Source organism: Podarcis gaigeae (genome assembly GCF_964106915.1).
Source record: "Podarcis gaigeae genome assembly, chromosome: 3".
In the NCBI taxonomy this organism is placed as follows: Eukaryota; Metazoa; Chordata; class Lepidosauria; order Squamata; family Lacertidae; genus Podarcis; species Podarcis gaigeae.
The window spans coordinates 90,406,127-90,426,079 of record NC_139680.1 but is presented as its reverse complement, the minus strand read 5'-3'; the positions used below and the strand labels follow the sequence as shown (position 1 = coordinate 90,426,079).

The 19,953-nt window shown below is 46.0% G+C and overlaps 1 protein-coding gene across 2 annotated transcripts in view; it reads left to right on the top strand.

Annotated features, from left to right (window-relative positions):
• The window catches only part of COQ8A (coenzyme Q8A), a 68,042-nt gene that overhangs the window by 37,840 nt on the left and 10,249 nt on the right, over positions 1–19,953 (top strand). For both annotated transcript variants that reach the window (XM_083732434.1, XM_083732435.1), the window contains exons 5-11: positions 3,785–3,859; positions 10,231–10,353; positions 14,328–14,413; positions 14,822–14,962; positions 16,846–16,927; positions 18,345–18,438; positions 18,682–18,823. In XM_083732434.1, coding sequence (XP_083588560.1) covers positions 3,785–3,859; positions 10,231–10,353; positions 14,328–14,413; positions 14,822–14,962; positions 16,846–16,927; positions 18,345–18,438; positions 18,682–18,823 — 743 coding nt within the window. The remainder of the gene's footprint in view (positions 1–3,784; positions 3,860–10,230; positions 10,354–14,327; positions 14,414–14,821; positions 14,963–16,845; positions 16,928–18,344; positions 18,439–18,681; positions 18,824–19,953) is intronic.

The following is a 19,953-nucleotide window of genomic DNA, read 5'->3' as shown; positions in this document are numbered from 1 at the left end:
TGCCCTGTTGCAAAAGGCTTTCATGGCTGTTTGTTGCAGCAGCCCTGGCTACAAGCTCCCCAGACAAATGGTGTCTCTGGAACTGGCCAGGGGGTGCTGGTTGCCAGAAGCTGGAGCGGCCTCGAAGTAAGCATGTAAGCAAGCAGGCCAGGGAGCCCAGCCAGCCAGCCCGCCAGCCCTTGCTGTTGGGAATGGACAGTGTGACCAGGTACCTGTCTTTGGGGCGGCGGGGGGGGAACAGCTCAGAGACCCAGGGTGGCAGCAGTGGCTGCCTGGAGGACTCCCAAGGAGAGGGGAGAGGAAAGGAGGCTGAGGAATCACTCCACAAGGGAGGGTGTTCGCAAAAAGGGTGAGAGGCTGCCAGGCAAGGGATGACATAAAAAGGCTCCTGAGCCCCACAGGGGTGCTGCAAAAAGAATGTAGTTGGTCAAGGGAGCCATGACTCAAAAAGGTTGAAAACCTCTGCCCTAGATGATGATGGACTACAGCCGCCATTGTTCTGAGACATCTTAGCCACTGGTCAAGGAAGATGGGACTTGTGGTCCAACAACACCTCAAGCCTGAAGATCACTGCCAGCTAACATGGTCTTAAGCTGTTAGGGCTTTGAAGGAAACTAATGACATGGATGTGAGAGAGCACCAGTGAGTGAATGCAACTCAGGTAGAGAAGTAAGATTTATCCCTCTGCATCGCCCTGCAGACCTAGTAAGGGCTCCAGTCTTTGTTCAGCTAGTCAGATTTGCCTTGAGTCTTCTACCAACTACTTCATAAAATTGCAGCCTTTTCTTTCCTCCCATGGGGTGTGTGGATATACACATATATGTTAGTGGTAGCTCCTTGCTGATGTACTTGCAGATGAAGAGGTGGTTAGAAGATCTGCCAGCCTAGTTATGGAGATATGAATCCTGTAGCTTTGGGTTATTATGTCACTGTGAACTGCTACTCACGTGAGGATTGCTGAAATAGCACCTAATTTCATTCGACACATCCGCACTCAAGGCAAGAATATAGAGATTCTCTTCAGATTTCACCTCTGCAGATTCCAAAATCTCATTCTCTAAGCAATTACGAGTTACCGTATTTTTCCTTCTATAACACGCAGATTTTTTCTTCTAAAAAGGAAGGGAAAATGTCTGTGCGTGTTATAGAGCGAATGTGTGGTCCCTGGAGCGAAAAATCATGCAAAAATCAAATCGCGGCGCTGCACGCTGCACGGAGAAGCGAAACCTGAAAAGAGGAAGCGGCTGCTTTCCTGCATTCTGCCTCAGGGTCTTACTGCCCACCCGCCTCTGTTTCGTTGCTGTGTTTGCTGAAACGGAACAAAGAGCAGGGAAAGCCCCTCCCCTCCAGGCAAGCTCCGGTGCTGCTGCGGGAGAGGGAGAGAGAGGGGGGAAGGGAGAGAGAGAGGGGGGGGAGGGGGAGGGAGAGAGAGAGGGGGGAGGGAGAGAGAGAGGGGGAGGGAGGGAGGGAGAGAGAGAGAGAGAGAGAGAGAGAGAGAGAGAGAGAGAGAAAATTCACCATCAGATCACATAGCATGTCCATGGCTACAGCCTGCCCCCCCAAAATCACGCACCCACTGTTGCCTGGGGCTGCAATGGTGCAAAAATGTGGTTAAAAAGCATGGATCCACAGGGATTCTCAGGATTTTGGCATTGGGTCACCCCAAATTCACCATCAGATCACATAGCATGTCCATGGCTACAGCCTGCCCCCCCAAAAATCACGCACCCACTGTTGCCTGGGGCTGCAATGGTGCAAAAATGTGGTTAAAAAGCATGGATCCACAGGAATTCTCAGGATTTTGGCATTGGGTCACCCCAAATTCACCATCAGATCACATAGCATGTCCATGGCTACAGCCTGCCCCCCCAAAATCACGCACCCACTGTTGCCTGGGGTTGCAATGGTGCAAAAATGTGGTTAAAAAGCATGGATCCACAGGAATTCTCAGGATTTTGGTATTGGGTCACCCCAAATTCACCATCAGATCACATAGCATGTCCATGGCTACAGCCTGCCCCCCCCAAATCACATACCCACTGTTGCCTGGGGCTGCAATGGTGCAAAAACGTGGTTACAAACCATGGATCCACATGGATCCTCAGGATCTTTGCATTGGGTCAGCCCAAATTCACCATCAGAGCACATAGCATGTCCATGGCTACAGCCTGCCCCCCAAAAATCACGCACCCACTGTTGCCTGGGGCTGCAATGGTGCAAAAATGTGGTTACAAACCATGGATCCACAGGAATTCTCAGGATTTTGGCATTGGGTCACCCCAAATTCACCATCAGATCACATAGCATGTCCATGGCTACAGCCTGCCCCCCCCCCCAAATCACATACCCACTGTTGCCTGGGGCTGCAATGGTGCAAAAACGTGGTTACAAACCATGGATCCACATGGATCCTCAGGGTCTTTGCATTGGGTCAGCCCAAATTCACCATCAGAGCACATAGCATGTCCATGGCTACAGCCTGCCCCCCCAAAATCACGCACCCACTGTTGCCTGGGGCTGCAATGGTGCAAAAACGTGGTTACAAACCATGGATGCACAGGGATTCTCAGGATTTTTGCATTGGGTCAGCCCAAATTCACCATCAGATCACATGTCTGTGGCCACAGCATGAAGCACAAAAATGATACATCCACTGTTTCATTCAGAATGTTTTTTCCCTTGTTTTCCTCCTCTAAAAACGATGTGCGTGTTATGGTCAGGTGCGTGTTATAGAGCGAAAAAGACGGTAGGTTGGATATGGAACAAACAGTTAGTGTTTCATAGTTGTTGATGCTGAACAGAGCTTAGCTGGGTGTTCCCTGTGTTATTTTGTGCAAATATTGCATGCATGTATGTGCGTGTCTGCATGTGTGGCAGAATGGTGCTTATCTTCCACAGCCATCATGCCGAGGTGCTATTGCATTAATTGCACTTGCAAATTGAGGTTTTCCATTCCAGTTCCAGCCTGTGCAACTTTCCCTCCCCTGTCCTGCATTTGACTGCTCTAGATTCAAATCATCTTGTTATTAAATATTTTTGGAGAGAACTTATCATGTAAGAACTTGAGTTGCCAGATCCTCCATCTAGATACCATTAAATGCTCCAAGGTATCAACACCAGGGCAAATATGCTGTTGGGGAGGTATAAGCTATGTCACTCACTCTCCTCCTCCAGTTGCCCTGGAGTCAAATTGGAGCCCTGCTGGCCACAGTAAGGTAAAGGGTAAAACAGATTGTGGAGAAAGATCAAAGGGACTGATGAACGTTGAGGATGCCAGATGAAGTGGGCTATCTTTTATTTCAGTTGTGGAAATAACAGTTGCATTAAACGAGCATGTGGGGATATTAAAGGTCTAGGCACAGCCTCCAGGAGAGTTTACTGACCTCCCTCATTTTTGTTGTGTCAGATCAAAGACCCTGTGTGACTAGTACTAAACCTGACTACATGGATGGACAACTTGCAGTCTCTACTACTGTCCCTGCTTGCCCCCTTAACTCTTGGTTCCTAAAGCCCTTTTCTCTGAACAGAAGATGTTTCCTTTGGACAGAGGTTTTGCTGCCCTGGGGAAAGTGGGCACAGCATGCTTCTGAAACTGAGCGGAGTGGTGCTGGATTCTTTCCCTTTGTGCTCTGTAGTCAAGTTTAAACCGTATTGAATAAAGAGCTACTTTGCCTCTGCTCATTAAGCCACAAAGATATGTAACCGCATACAGATGGCATTTTATCCCGCTGCCTTTGACTTTCTCTTGTCTCTCCCCCCCCCTTTTCCTTTTTGTCCATTAAAGGCTTAGCTGTTGGTCTTGGCATCGGAGCCTTGGCAGAGGTTGCGAAAAAGAGCCTTAGATCCGAAGAGCAGAATGGTGAGTGTTCCTTTGCTTACTGCTAATACAAGCATCCGGTCGTGTCCTTGTCCCCAAACACAATTTGCTCTACAAGTGCACAGAATCACAACTAAAGGAAGGGCAGCACAACACTATAGTCACTAGGGTAGTTACTAATAAAAGTATTACAGTGTTTTTGCATCCAGATTCCGCTCTCCCCCTGAACCTACGCAGCAACCTTCAATTGTTTTCCTCTTTGAATAAATACTTCAAGGAGTAGTGGTGATTCAATGCATTTAAGGAAAGCAAATCCCCTTCCTCTTGCCCCTAAAGCAGGACAGGAGAAAGCTAAACTGTGGAGAAGGGTGAGCTTGTCCAACCCTTCAAAGAGTCCTCCTCTCTACTGACCCTGATCAACACAGAAGCCCGCTGTCTATTTGCTCAGGAAAATGAATGACTTCATGGCTGCCTGTCCTGTTTTGCAGCAATCCTTGAACTTGAAGTTTGCCTTTCTGGTTCTGTCCTTTCAGATGATTGAATAATAATAATAATAATAATAATGGTTCCAGTCCTTGTTTTACCATAAATAGATCTCTTGTTTGTCTTGGCATTGGCTAACGACAAGTCACTGAAGTGAAGGTTATACAGAATATATCGGCGATAAGGAGTAAAGTGTTATTGCACAGCAACAGCAATGAAGTCTTTTCTTTACTTGCATCTGATCTTGCCCGATGCAAGTTCACAAACTCAGGAGGGGTCAGCCAGGGCTGCGGAGAGAGGGCTGGACTTCCATCCTGCCCAAGGTGCTCATACCTTTTAAAACCAAAATGGATGCACTTGGATTAGTTTGGGAAGAGGAGGACTGTGCCAAATTTACATCTTGCTGCCTGCTGCAATCTGCTCTGATTGTATATTTTATCTTTATGAACGCTGTTTTTATTGTGTTATGCGAGCTGGTCTTTGACCGTAATAAATTATCTATCTATCTACACCTTGCTGCCATAAGCCAGACCTTCTGCTCTTCCTTTGTGTTGTTATTGTTGTTAGGTAAAATGTTTCCCACCTTATTTCCCCACTCTTCAAATATTATAAGAGAAAGCTGCCCAACGTTGGTGAATGGTCAAGGTGTAAGTCTGACAAATTTGATTCACTGGATGCCTGGTTATGGCTGGTATTTAATCAGGGATGTGTATATTTGGCTTCTCTTTCTTCCCCACTGGTTTGCTACATGTTAAAAATGTGCATCGGGAAAAGTAATCTGGGAGTAGTGGCCTTTAGTGCCATACCTAACTGTGACTCCACCAAGGGTCCATTTTTCCTCTGTAACAGGGCTATATTACTGAAAGGTCAAGATCTCTGGTTGGCAGTGCAGCCCCTTGCAACGTTATTGAGCACGAGGCTGGCTTCATGGCCAATTGGCCATGAAGCCAGCCTCGTGCTCAATAACGTTGCAAGGGGCTGCCTTTCCACTGAGCATCTGACCCATTGACATATGTGAACACCGATCCTTCCTTATGTGCGTCCACCCCCAGCATAGGCAGGGGTGAGTCTTAGCTTGATTTTATGCGGCCCTTCACCTAATTGCAAAAGCTCTTGGCGATATGCCCTTCGGCTTGGCAGATGGCAGAGAGAGAGAGAGAGGAGCGTGTCTGCCCGTTGCCAGTTTCAGCCCTGATAACTGAATGTTACGCCTGTAAGAACAGGATGCTGGACTATCTGGGTCATTGACCTGATCTAGCAGGCTATTCTTGTGCTTCTTACATTACCTGACAACTACACATGACTTGCTGTCTTCTCTGGTAGGCTCTCCAAGCTCTCAAGCAGAGATTTCTCTGTCTTAGCATTGGGGTCCTTATAACCTGAGCTGCTGGGGTTGAACATGAAAGTTTTGGGAAGGGGCATGGAAGTGGTGGAGCATCTGCTTTGCATGCAATCCCTGGCATCTCCAGGAGAGTCACTGCTGGCCAGCGTAGACAATACAGAGAGCGATGGTCATGCAGCTTTCCTGTGTTTGGTATGTGAAGTGTGAGCTCTGTCACTAGACCCTCTTACCTTAGTCTTGCTCAATCTGTGATAACCTGTCCCTGCATAATGTTCCTCCTGTAATTATAGTAGCATTTTCTTAGAGGTGCATATTATATTTGGAGAAACTGTTAATTCCTTCCTGAGAGTGCAGATGGAATTTATCTGATCTCTCTTGATGCCCTAAACTTTAGCATCTCAGTTGCAACCTTTCCAGTATGTTGGCTCCTGTTTCCTGACAGCAAAGCTTTCACTGTTCCCATCAGACAGGTTCACAAATGTGTGTTACCCCATTCTGCTTGTGTAGTATGTGAAAGTGTCTCAGTGCATATATACTCCCCTAAATGGGACTCCCCGCTGTGCACAGAGCAAAACTGGGGCATGTAGAACAAGAGTTTAAAGTCACCTGTGGTCGACCTTAAATCTCCTACAGAAACGTCAGAATTTCTTGCAGAAATATCAGGCTGTACAATCGCAGAATCTGTGCACAGGTTCAAAATGTATATCTGAAAAAGCATGGTGGCAGATCACCCTGAATGGCTCTGAAGGCATTCCCTTGCAACTCTTGCTCCTTATATTGGAGAGAACTTGTTCTCAAAGAAAGATTGTGTAACAGTTCTGTTTACATTTTTCTGTTTGCCAGAGGTACCTTGTATAATCGGGCACTCCCTGACCTGCATGCAAGCTCAGCCATACTATGAAAGGGTGTAGAACTTGCTGTTGCTGGCAAAAACAGCAAGGTGAGGTGGGAGCAGCTATTTTTATGGGATTTGGTTTAAGGAGACATTGACCTATTAAGGGCTTTTTCTGTTAATTTGCTGGTGTGTTTAAGGAAGAAAAGTAGAAATGTGTGTGTAGTGGTCAAGCTCATGAGACCTTTTTCCTGACCACCTGTAGATTAGCAGTGGAGGAACCTGTAGTCCTCTCAGTTCTGTTGGACTCTGACTCCTCACCCAGCATGGCCTAGTGGTCATAGAAACTGGGAGTCCTATATGGAAGGCCACTGCTTCCCCACATCTCTTGTTATAACTAAAAAGATGATTCTACATTCTACATTAGTATGGAAAGGATAGATCGCTGGTTTTAAAAGAGATGTCTGGGTTCTTTAGTCAATTCTGCAGCTCTCAAGCAAACCCCCTCTTTCCAGGGAGAAGCTAAGAGGAAAGGGGTAAAAAAGGGGTGAGGCAGAGACGGGAAGGATACTGCCTGTTTGGCTGCCTGGAGTAGAAGACCAGAAGGGGTGAATTTTAAATCGTGCTGCCTCTCATTCAGAGGATAACAGGGAAATCAGCCTTTAGAATCGTTCTGGAAAGGAGATAGAAGAGAAGAAGAGTTTGGATTTGATATCCCGCTTTATCACTACCCAAAGGAGTCTCAAAGCGGCTAACATTCTCCTTTCCCTTCCTCCCCCACAACAAATGCTCTGTGAGGTGAGTGGGGCTGAGAGACTTCAGAGAAGTGTGACTGGCCCAAGGTCACCCAGCAGCTGCATGTGGAGGAGTGGAGACCCGAACCCAGTTCCCCAGATTACGAGTCTCTTGCTCTTAACCACTACACCACACTGCTTAACCACTACACCACACTGGCTTTCATAAACATCAATTGTTCACAGCTGGTGAGGAAAACAGGGGCAGTAAAGCAGGACAGGAGATTTAGGCTCAACACTCAGAAGACAACCTTTGCAATCCTATAAAACGGTTTAGGCTGATACAAGGTAGGCTTTGCAAATGCTCTCCCAATGGACCTCTTCCAGTAAAGGTTGGAGAGGCATCAGAGAACGTTTCAGATAGCTTAGACTGCGATCCTTAACACACCTAGTAGGTGTGGGATTTACACATTTTGGGTAATGTTGCATGGAACAACTGTTAAGAATAGGGAGTGGGCACGAAAGGGATGGCTCATTTGGTAGCAGGTGCTCTCCAGCTAGTGAGTGCAAGTTTTGATCTGGCATTTGCTGTGTTCCTGAAGATGTCCTTCCACTTAATAGTGAAATCAATACAGAACATCAGGAAATGGCAATATCAATAAAAAATAATAGCAGTAAGTTCTGTAGGTTTCCTCTTTGAGTTTACCTCTGCGATTCCAGGTCAAGTTTGTTTTTCTGATGAAGTCAAAAGATGTATCCTGTGGCTGCCTCTTGTCTCCACCTGCCCATCTTGTCATTCATTCCAAAAAGACTTTTCAAATGAAGCATCACGGCTCACTTTTTTGCTGTTGTTCTCTTCCGAAGAGGAGCAACAGTATGATTTTGTCGGTAGAGTGTGGCTGTTAAGAGCTGCTGCTAAAATTATGGGGTAAAGGCCCCCACCTCACAATACCCAAATAACCCCTTTCAGAGAAGAGTTAAAGTGCCGTGAGCTTATTTTCCAAGGCATGAGAGACCTTGGACCCACCAGCCAACTTGTCTTTGGCTGTTCCCATTCAAGCTACCCTGGAAAGAGAACAAAAAAGGTGTGCAAAAGTTTATGTCCATCGTGCATTCTGGATGAGATTCACTGTGTCTGTCAAGCAAGCCAAGTAAAAATAGCTCTGTTGGTCACTGCTAACCTTCAAAGCTGTACTTACGGCAGCAGAGGAAAAATTAGAGGTGATCCCAGATGGCTGTTGGGAAGGACAGTCCTTCCAGGGCCGTGAAATGAAATCCAGTCTCTACATGCCCTCTTCTGTCAGGAGAGGAGAGTTGAGTTGTGCTTCAAGGTCAGTAAACAGATTTGTTGCAGCAGTACCTGCTCAGAGCCTCCAATGAGTTTCAGTATTTCAGGAACAAATAAGTTAGGAGTCCATGGCCCAGCAAATAGAAATCCCTGCCCTGTTGAAGCCTTCATGTTTTTGCTTCAAACTTCATTAAAAGGGTGGGGTTTCTTGGGATTATACTGTCTCAGGATGCAGAAGGAGATACTGTTCATGTATGTCACCACAGCAGCAAGAATTCTTGTGGTTAGGAGGTGGAAAAACGAAACAATACCGATAATCACAGGATTGGCAGATACTCATATTAGAATATTTACAACTAGCAAAACTGACAGGAAGAGTTAAAGGAGTATTGAACCAGAAAATATTTGGAGAATGGAGAATATTTAAGGATTATATAAGATCATATTGTACCAACCACACCATATTAGCAGAACTTGAGTGATACTTGTAAACACAACAAATACCATTTGTGGAGTAGACGGGAACAATATTAAAGAATATAAAATTGTGCGGGAAAAACTGACGACAGTATAAACAGTACAGTGAGAATGATTAGAAGACTCCTTTTGTCAGAAGTCTTTTTTCTTTACGTGTTTATTCAAGTATTAATTAGGAAGATTAAGTTTTTTTATGCACGTAAATCTGATTTTTCTTTCTTTTTTCTGTATTTTCTTTTCTTAATTGTTTTTTCTTTAGTTTTCTTTTTGTAGTAGGAGATTGCAAATTCTTTGTATATGTGTGTAATTTAAATTAATAAATATTATTTAATTATTAACAAAAAAAGATGCAGAAGGAGAATTGTTATTGTTATTATTTATTAAATTTATCTGCCACCCTTCATCCTAGATCTCAGGGTGGTTCACAATATAAAAATACAATATGAATACATAATAAAAATAAATAACAAAAACAACCCAATCTCTCTCCCCCCCCCCCCGCCCGCACATTTAAAAGAGTGTTGGATGTTAATCAGCTAAAGGCCTGTTTGAAGAGGCCTGGCGCCTAAAGGTATATAGTGAAGGTACCAAGCGAACCTTCCTGGGGAGAGTGTTCCACAAATGGGGAGCCCTGTTTCTGTGTTGCCACCCTCTGGACCTCTCGAGGAGAAGTGCACGAAAAAGGGTCTCAGATAATGATCGCAGGGACCTGATCAGTTTGTATGAGGAGAGGCGATCCTTCAGGTATTGCAGTCCTGAGCCGTTTAAGGCTTTATAGGTCAAAAACAGCACTTTGAATTGGGCCCGGAAACTAATTGGTAGCCAGTGCAATCAGACCAGGATTGGTGTAATAGTCTCAAGCTGTCTTGCCCTGGCCACCAAATTTTTCACTAGTTTCAAGTTTCCTAACTGTCTTCACTGTGTTCACTCCTTAAGTTTTCCTTGCGTCTGTGGCAAGCAGCACCTCCCAGACAAAGGCTTCTCAGCTCATCTTCTTGGCACCCTAGCTTTAAGGGAGGTAAAACGTGTGAGAGCACATTTGAACAAAGCGTTTTGAGATGAATTTTAGCCCAAAATCTCTGGATGGCACCAGGTTGTCTGCTTTTACCTCCTCTATATTGAGGAATGCTGCACAGTAATTGATACTTCTCTACCACCTGAAAGACGAAGAAAGCAAGGTCCTTTGGACCAAGTGGGTACAGTGCCAATAGTAGCACCCATGCAGCATTTTCCTTTGTTTTTTTACCCTGTCCTCAGGCAAAAAGGCTGTTATGGATACCAGTCCATTTATGTCGGAGGCCAATGCAGAGAGAATCGTGAGGACCCTCTGCAAGGTTCGAGGAGCAGCGCTGAAGCTGGGGCAGATGCTGAGCATCCAAGGTAAGAATGAACAATATGTTGGTGCTCCTTGAATCCTCCCCCTTTGATCTCTCATCTCTCGGGTGAATTTTTGACTCTCCCAACCATTTTTCCCTTTTGGAAGTTTCCTGACTCTTTTCCAGATTTTGTTCAGCTTTGTAGGTATTTCAGAGCCAGGAAGCAGAAGAGGCAGTAATACAGTTTCTGTTTATTAAGCCAGCACCTTTTTTGGATTTTTGTACAGAGGGAAAGTGCCTTTTGAAGTAACTGCTCAAGTTTATATTTTGTAAAATAATCATAGTAGATATTTGCCATAATGTCCTTAGCAGCCTTGGTGCTATATGAAGCCAGTTAGTACCCAACAGAGTACCCATTAAAGCTGCAAATGCCCCCCCCCCAGGATTCCATGCTAGACTATTGCAAATGTAGACATTGTGACTTTAAAAACTTGCTAACTTTCTCCCCCTTGCCTGTTTTGTTTAACATCCGCCATGTGAAGGATTCTGAAGAGCATGAAAGCTTGCTCACTATTTTGTGACACGTTGCTTGCTCCCCTAAAAGGTATTCCTGTATTGTCAATATTTTAATCCCCCTCTCCCAAGGAAAAGTACAGTCTGTCTTAAGTGTTAGCAACCACCAACACTGTTGCTAGAAAAAACTGCCACCTTTCTAATTTGTTAACATACCTTTTGAAATTGTAGCATTTCTTTACCTCCAAGGTTTTTGTGTTGTCTTTTTAAGAACGTCTTATTCTCTGCCCTTTATCCCTTTCACCTTCCACCAGGTGAGAACCATCAGTACACATATAAATGCTGTTGCATCAAAAAGCCTGAATCTCACATACTGTTCTTGTTTCTATCTAGCCTGTAATCTTTATTTGTAGTTGCATATTATGAAGTGTATATTGCGTTAAAACTGCTAATAAATCAATACTGTGGTATTAATTTTGGGCAAAAGTGAGAAAGAGCAGTACCCTTTAAAGTAAACTCTCAGGGCCTAGGGTCTGTTTCATCAGATGTATGAAGTGTTAGCCACAAAAGCTTCTACAGTCAAACCTCGGTTCTTGAATGGCTCCATTTTCGAACGTTTCAGCTCCTGAACGCCGAAAACCTGGAAGTAAATGCTCCAGTTTTTAAACATTTTTTTGGTACTCGAACGTCAGACGCAGCTTCTGCTTGAGTGCAATAAGCTCTTGCAACCAATTGGAAGATGTGCCTCAGTTGTCCAACGTTTTGGAAGTCAAATGGTGCGGATTCTGTTCAACCACCGAGGTTTGACTGTGCTTTAAAGTTACACAAGGCTCTAAGTCTGTTGCAGCAAACAACCACCACAAACATGGCTCCCTTCTGGAAACTATTTGGACTCGAAGACTTCTCAAGCATGTGCTCATTATTTTTGGCTGATGTTTAGAATTCTCCCAACTCAGGCCAGCAGCCTGACAAATCCAGATGACAGAAGTGTGTAGCTGAGCATTGTGTTGTGACCAAGAGAAAATGGAATAGTGGTATAAGCAGAAGAGAGTGTTTGTGTGTGTGTAGATGATCCAGATGTGATGTGGCTACCACCAGAGTTACTACAATGGCAGGATCTGAAGTAACTACTAGAGCAGGCATGCCAATCTCTCTCTCTCTCTCTCTCTCTCTCTCTCTCTCTCTCTCTCTCTCTCTGTGTGCGTAATTTAACTAAGTTTCTTCTCATAGAAACTTAGCATAGCATTGCCAAACTCACCGGAGGCTTTTAAAGAAATAAACACAACCGAAGGCCAAGGCAACGCTCACAAACCTGGTAGACATTCTGTCCCTCCTTTAAACTTCGCCAGCCTTCTGAGAAAGATGCAGTTCTGTATTTCTGAAAAGGACCAGGAAAATGAGCTTTCCCCAGCAAGAGCCCATTGCTTCCGTTAAAAACAATAGGTTGATGCAACTTGCAGTCTGCCCTCTGCTTGCAATTGCTTCACCCCGTAAAACTTTACCATGAACGCTTGCTGTGGTCAGTGTCTTGCCCAACCTTGCAAGGGAGGAACGGACTGTCACTGCTTAAATGCAGGGGTGTCTTTTAATGTCTAGTCTAAAGCATAAGCCACAAAGAGGAAAATCTGTAGCTCAGCAGCAGAGGACATGCTTTGAATGTGGAGGGTCCCAGGTTCAGTCCCTGGGTTGCATCTGGGAATGTCAGCTTTCAGACAAGTGTTGACAGCATTCATCTAGATGGGCCTAATGGTCTGACTCTGCATATACTTTGCTTCCTGTGTTTTTGACCACGAGCATGCTTTGTTAAAAAATAATCTGGTTGGTTACTTCAGCACCAGTTGGCAAATGGTTCTTTCCAGAGTTCTTTGAAGGCCTAATAAATTTGCCACTTAAATAGCAAGTGAAGGCGCTTCATCGGGATCTTAGCGAGCAAAGCAGATAAGTGTTGGAATAGACATGCAAGTCACAGCTGATGCAAGTGTTTATTCTCTGTTTTTCTGAGGTGGTGAAAGTAGAGCAGCCTGTTGAGAATTGAAATGTTCTCCTGCCAGCTCCAGCCCTTCCTGCTATGTCTCGGAAGGGACGGGGGTAGAATAGATGAGGTTTCAGCACACAACACCCCCATGGAGGATGCCACACTTGCTTTCTTCGCTTGTGGAAGCCTTAGGATGAGGGATATCGCCAGGATCTCGTGGGCGTTCTTCCATCGTGCCCAAATTCAGTACCCCTTCTTGAGCAAAGCTCTTTTGCACTGGCTCTTTTGAGAGCCAGTGTGGTGTAGTGGTTAAGAGCAGTAGTCTCGTAATCTGGGGAACCGGGTTTGCGTCTCCGCTCCTCCACATGCAGCTGCTGGGTGACCTTGGGCTAGTCACATAGTCTCTCAGCCCCACTCACCTCACAGAGTGTTTGTTGTGGGGGAGGAAGGGAAAGGAGAATGTTAGCCGCTTTGAGACTCCTGAAGGGGAATGAAAGGCGGGATATCAAATCCAAACTCTTCTTCTTCTTCTTTTGCACCTTCTAAGCTGCAAAAATGAGCTTGAAGGTTTGTGGGCAATGCCTGTACGTAGGTCAGGGGATCTGACCCTTTGCCATGTGTGAAGGAATTGAGTGGGTGGGAATGGATCCCTCCTTACTGGCAGGTCCCTGTTTTGTATAAGAGCTTCCTTCAAAAGTAAAGCGATATGCTGCCACCAAAACGCTGGGGCTGCACTGTAGTGTGTCCAGCTGCTTCAAGGATTTCATGGTCCTACTGCCAAGGACCCATTCCCCTTTCTGTTCTGCTTTAGGGGATAATAAACTTATGTGAATTTACTTTCCCAAAGCTTTAGAGGCACACAATTTTGTTTGTGTGTGAGGGGAAAATTTGGAACACAACAGGTCACTTAGCATCTCTGCAGTGTCACACAGGGAGATTCTAATGAGAAAATTTAGGGATTTGCTTTAAAAACAACAACTAATGAAACAAAATAACAAAATATAAATAAGATTATTTGGAGAAGAGAGAAGGCAATGATCTCTCTCTTGCGCACACTTTAGGGAAAATTCCCTAAAGATAATTGCCTTTTATGTATATGATGTTCTTTTTGTTTATTTGTTCTTTAAGTATTTGAAACCCAAATTACTAAATAAATTAATTCCCTGAAGTCAATTTAACATAGCTAGCTGCATGTTGTTTGCTTGAGCAGAACATTGGGTTTCAGAGCATATGCAGAGTTCCTTGCAGCAGGGGGGGGGGAGTCTTCGGGCTTCTCATTGGATATTTCAAGGATGACAAAGACTGAGGGTAAAGCGTCACATGTTTATAGGAATTTATGAACACTAAGCTGGCTCCTTTGTGCAAGATAGAATGTTGTCTGACCCTAGCACAAAATCCACTCACGTCTATATATCAATGCTCAATCCGAAATGTACTTAAGGCTACTTCTACCTTTTTAATGAGACTGTACTTGCATATCAAAGGAACTAGCTATCATGTTTAACTATGGCTCTGATTGCCTGACTGGGCTTGTGTTTTCCTCTTGTCAGATGATGCCTTCATCAACCCTCATCTGCAGAAGATTTTTGAACGTGTCCGTCAGAGTGCAGACTTCATGCCATTGAAGCAAATGATGGTGAGGATTTGCGTGGGCTGTATGACAGGAGGGAGCCGCAGGGATCAAAGTGGACGAACAGAAGTAGACCTGTTTTGAAAGAGAAAGCAGGCGCCTTCCTCTATTTACAGGTTCTGGGCCATTGCTGAGCAGGCTGCAAGAACAAAGCATTAAATAACCTTACTGCACCTTCTTTCCTTGCCTACACCATTTTTAAAAAATCATGGTGGAATTCATTGTTTAGCTCTCTAATTTGTATACATTAGTGGCTGCTTGGATTTTTAATCCTGGCCATTTATATCCCCTTGGTGCTTGTTTGCAGTTGTCCGTATGTCATAGCTGGATTTCAAAGTCCCTAGTCTAAGCAACAAGTGGTAGTGTCTACCTGGGAAGGGAAAACTCCAATTTGTGTTTTTTATTCACCGCTAGAAAACTTTGAACAATGACCTTGGTCCCAACTGGCGTGATAAGTTGGAGTTCTTTGAAGAGCGACCTTTTGCTGCGGCTTCGATTGGACAGGTTCACCTGGGGCGCTTGAAGAACGGGAAAGAAGTTGCCATGAAAATCCAGGTGGGCCTAGTGGTCTTCAGTGTTTTCAGAGTTGGCGCCCACCAGTAGCTCTGAATATGCACTTTGAGACCCACTCCTTGATGTTTTACAATATATTAGTTTCATAGAAGTGTAGAATTGTAGAGTTGAAGGGATCCCGAGGTTCATCTCATCACCTTTGGCCCCTGTGTGAAGCCTATGCAGCTGTAGGGTAGTTCTGTCACTGTGCCCCTAACACTTCTGTCTGAGATCAACAGACATTTTCAGATGGAGGACAGGCTCCTTCAAATCCTGAACCTGATTCTTGGGTTGTGACAAAGTATATGGTACGAATGGTTCACACATTATAGTTCCCTTTTTTGCTGATCAAACTGTGTGTCTGAACCATTTGTACTATAGACTTGCGCAATATGGGGGGTGATGTGCCATAAGCATTTTCCTTTTCTGGAAATCCTGGTTTTGGCAATTGCCATAATTCTCTCCATTGGGAGTTTTAATGATCCCCATGACAGTAGAAAAATCCTGTAGATGGGGAGCCTCTGGCCCTTCAGATGTTGGGCTCCAACTTCCATCATGGTCAAGGATGATGGCGTTGTAGTCTAACAACACCTGGAGGGACCACCTGCTCTAGATCTAAGGTTTTGCTAGGTGGCATTTCTTGGGCTGTTGTCTCTCTCCCCCGCCCCTATTTTTAAGCCCAGTGTAGGTTAAAAGTGACGGAAAGTTCCTGTTCTTGCAGCTGTTCATGTCAGTCTTCTACTCAGAGCACAGGTGCTAAGCTGTGAAAATTGGCTCCCTTGGCTCTTTTTTAGAAAGGAGGTGGGGAGGATGGAATTTTAGACTCCGCAGGCTATGCTTCGCAGGAGCATTTGAGAAGTGTGCTGTCAGGTTTGGACAGTCTAAATTACCTTGGAGAGAGGGAACTGTAGCTCATTATGCCTCCCCTTAATTATTTCCCAAACCAGCCTGTGTTTCTTATGCAAAGTAAACTGCATTATCGTAGAACTCTCTTGATTGTGATAGGACTGTATCTTTTCTGAAGGATTTTTGCAAATGATGGGGAAACAAACCATTCAATCCTGGGAAATTTCCTTGTTTGGCAGGCAACTCTCCAGGTTCTCAGACAGTAAAAAAACCAGGGGGCAGAGCTGCCGGCCTCTAGGCTGGATCATGCTTGTAGAACCTTCTAGGTTCATAGAATTGTGGAGTTGGAAAGCATCCTGCGGGTCATCTTGTCCCACCTTTTCTACTTTGCCCCACTCTTGCCCCCTCCTCCCCATCTCAGCTCACCCTCCTTTATCCTCATTAAAAGAGGCCTGCAGAGTAGCAGCAACTAGAGTGGCTAGCATCTTTCTGAAAGATGCTCTTGCTGCCACAGTCCATAGCTGGACCTCCAGGCTTGTCCGTGAACCTACCTGCCTGTGACTGTTGTGGCCGGGAGTGGTTTCTGCTTTCCCAAAACACAAAGCAAGAAAATGTCAGTGTGGCTGGGGAACAGGAGTGGGAGGAGGAGGCATGAGAATGTGTGTGAGTTGCTCCTGATGGAAAGCATGTGTGCCGTTGTGGGTGGGTGGGGAAGAGAATGGATGAATGGGGTGTCTACCTGTGGGTGGATGGGAGGAACGAGGGATGTGGGACTTGTGCATGAGAAAGTGGCAAGCAGAGAGAAATGGGGTGGCTCTACTTACTCTTAGGCAAGCAATACTGTGCTAGCTGGATCAGACACAGGATTAGCCAGGTTCCCGTGACCTCTTTTCACCCTTGCATTTCAGCACCTTTATTTAGGGATTTTGTTTTTGCCATGACTGAAGCCTTGACCCTCTGTTTTAGTTCAGGAAAGTGTAGCAGGTGTTTCAACTGGAGGAGGTGCTCAGCATTTCCATTTCTCTCTCTCTCTCGTGCAGTATCCTGGAATAGCCCAGAGCATCAATAGTGATGTCAGCAACCTGATGACTGTCCTGAGCATGAGCAATGTTCTCCCAGAAGGTAACTTTGCGAAGGGGGCTGTTGTGCAAGTCTTCTGTGTGTGTCTGCTGAACACTACTCTGTTGTCTGCTGTCAGTGTTAAAACAGTTGGTTGGAAGCTTCACCTGCTGTCTCTTACAAGCAGCGTAGTTGCTAAGATGAGACATAGAATGATACTGGGGTATTGCCAGGTGCTTAAAAGACCAGGAGCCACAGGCCCATGACTTGCCTCTGGGCATATGAAGATGGGTTGTGCCCTGGGTTTCATTTTGTAGAGGGCCCAGCTGAGGGTTTTTGGGGGGGATGGAGGGAAGGGCAGAATATCCAGGGCTTGGGCCCCTGGGCTACCACCTCTGCCCCACATATTCTGGGGGAACACCTCTCACTATTGTGCAACAGGTTATTAGCATGAGATGCGGGGTGAGTTTTTAGCCTATGTTTACCGGATAGAAATCCATTCTGCCTTGCTCATCTGGAAGAAAAGTCCAATCATGTCCAAACCCACAGGAGAGCCCAGCATTCTGAACCTGATATGTGGCAACGAAGAGAGAGTAGCAAGATTGCTGTGTAACGTAACTCCTCCCTCCCTCCCTCGTTGGCAGTCTGTGGACTGGCTGTCAGATGGGAGCAGAGCTCAGGCAGACAGAACCACTTTGTCCTTTGAACTTCTTTTGCCTGGCTGTGGGAATGCTGGGCAGAGATCCACAACCTTAATTGTAATCCCCCCTTGATATCTCTCATTAATCTTGGCATCAAAGAAGCCGTGGGAGGCTATAAGTCCGCAAATGCTTTGTATCACCACCTTTTCCATTTATGGAGCATGGGTGGCTTCAGTATTTGCCCCTCGGGGTGCCGATACATGCCTAAATTGATTTCGTATGTGTGGGGGGATGCTATTCCTGAAGTCCAGGATGCGTTAATTTTAGGAGAACCATTCATGCTTTGCAGAGAGGTGTAGTTGCTACAGTTAACTAAGGACGTTTGTATATGGCTGAAAGTAACCGGCGAAGCGCTGCCTTCCAGGCTGAGCTCTTTTCTCTGTTGAGGAACCTTTTTCAGTCCGGGGGCCACATTCCTTGATGGGCAGCCTCCCGAGGGCCATATGCCCATGGTGGGTGGGGCACCCACCAAGAAATGGCAGGTTTTACCTTATGTACACTAGGCTAGTTTCTACATACACTTGTGTGGTCCACTCTGTTCACCATCCAGATAAGCAAGAGGCGTTATCAGGGTTCATGGACACATGCCAGCCAGGGCAAAATATCTGAGGTGCAAATAGGGCCAGTGAGGGGCTTGGCCTGGTAGTGTTCCAAGGGCCAGGCAGAGAGAAGTGGAGGCCCGCATTTGGTTCTAAGGTCTGAGGTCCCCCACCCCTGACTCTGTCATTGTTTCTATTTCACTCCTCACCTGCTTCTTTCTCCTGCCGTTTTGCCTCCAGGTCTCTTCCCTGAGCATCTGGTTGAAGTGCTGAGCAGAGAGCTGGCCCTGGAATGCGATTACAAGAGAGAAGCTGCCTGCGCTAAGAAATTCAGGTGTGTGTTATGGGGATCTGCCCCCGCCAGATGCTGCAATGAGGGATTCTGGTTTTATCCCAAACACCTGGGCTTGTGCATGCTGTTGGACTAGGGGGAAAGAGGCTCAGAGAAGAATCTAGAGTAGCAAGTGGCTGCTTTTGGGCAAAATGGCGTTACCTCTGCTGAACCCAGATGTTGCAGAAACCCCAGGCCCCTGCAGGGGTTGGGCAGCTTCTTAGCATTTTGTCTGTTGCCCCTCAGGGAGCTGCTCAAGGACCACCCCTTTTTCTATGTTCCTGCTGTGGTGGAGGAGCTGTGCAGCCCACATGTCCTGACGACGGAGCTGGTGACTGGGTTCCCGCTGGATCAAGCCGAAGAACTCAGCCAGGAGATAAGGAACGAGGTATGGTCGCCTGGCCCCTTTTCAGCTTGGAGGTGGAGGAAGAAGATTGGTAGAACCAGAGGACATGGGGCTCTTCCTCAGGCCATTTTGCGAGAGAGGTCCTTTGAATGGACAGGTTGGGGCCATGCTGAGTATTGTGTGCAGAAATCGATCGTTTGGGAATGGTGGGCACCCTAGAAAATGTTTTGCTACTGGTTGTGTCTTGCAAATCTCAGTATTGGGGCCACCTGCCTGGGGACCCCAAAGCCACTGGCTTTGCTAACCTGCAAACCATCTTTCAGATAGACAGCCTGACCTTGTGTGTAGGATGACCAGCTTGGCAAAAGAGATCATCTCATCCTGGAACGAGCAATCAGAAACGCGTCCCCCTCTTGTTGCATAAGCACCCAAATATAGGCTTCTCAGTTGGGCCAATCCTAGCAGCTGAAGCCTGGTAGAAAAGTACTGGGTAAACAAGAGGTCAGACGAGAGGTGAAGCATGGACAAAAGAGCATCGGAGCCAAATATAGCAAGGGGCTAGAAAGTTAACGGGAGGACAAGCAAGTCTGACTATAGCCAGATTGGCAGATGGACTTGGTCTGGTATTCCGACGTGTCCCATAGGAGGCCATTAAACACCCTTAACAGCTGTCAGCAAGTCACTGAGCAGGAGTATAAAGTTTGGTCTCTAGACAACAAAACTCCCGGGTACATGATGTATGTAGGTCTAGGCTTTGTCACTCTGACGTGTTGCTGCTCTGCCCTTTTCCCCTCCAGCAGTCCTCTTTCTGTGTCGGCAGAAGCTGGTCTCGGCTCCGACAAGTGTGCCTGTATGGCATCTGTGTTTTCAAGCACATGTTGCCATGTTTGCACTTTGCCTTCCCATCTGAGGTGCACACTTAAATCCTGACCCTTTGGTTGCTGAACTAAATTTTCACCAAATGGTGCAATTGGTGCTCTCTTCTTCCTCAGCCCTTCTCTTCTGTAAATGGCATCCCTACTCTGGGCCACTAACTTGGCCACAATGCTGGCTCAATAACTCCAGCCTTTCTGGAAGCTAGAGGGCAGTTAAGTGACCTGTTAGTAAAGGTAAAGGTACCCCTGCCCGTACGGGCCAGTCTTGACAGACTCTGGGGTTGTGCGCCCATCTCA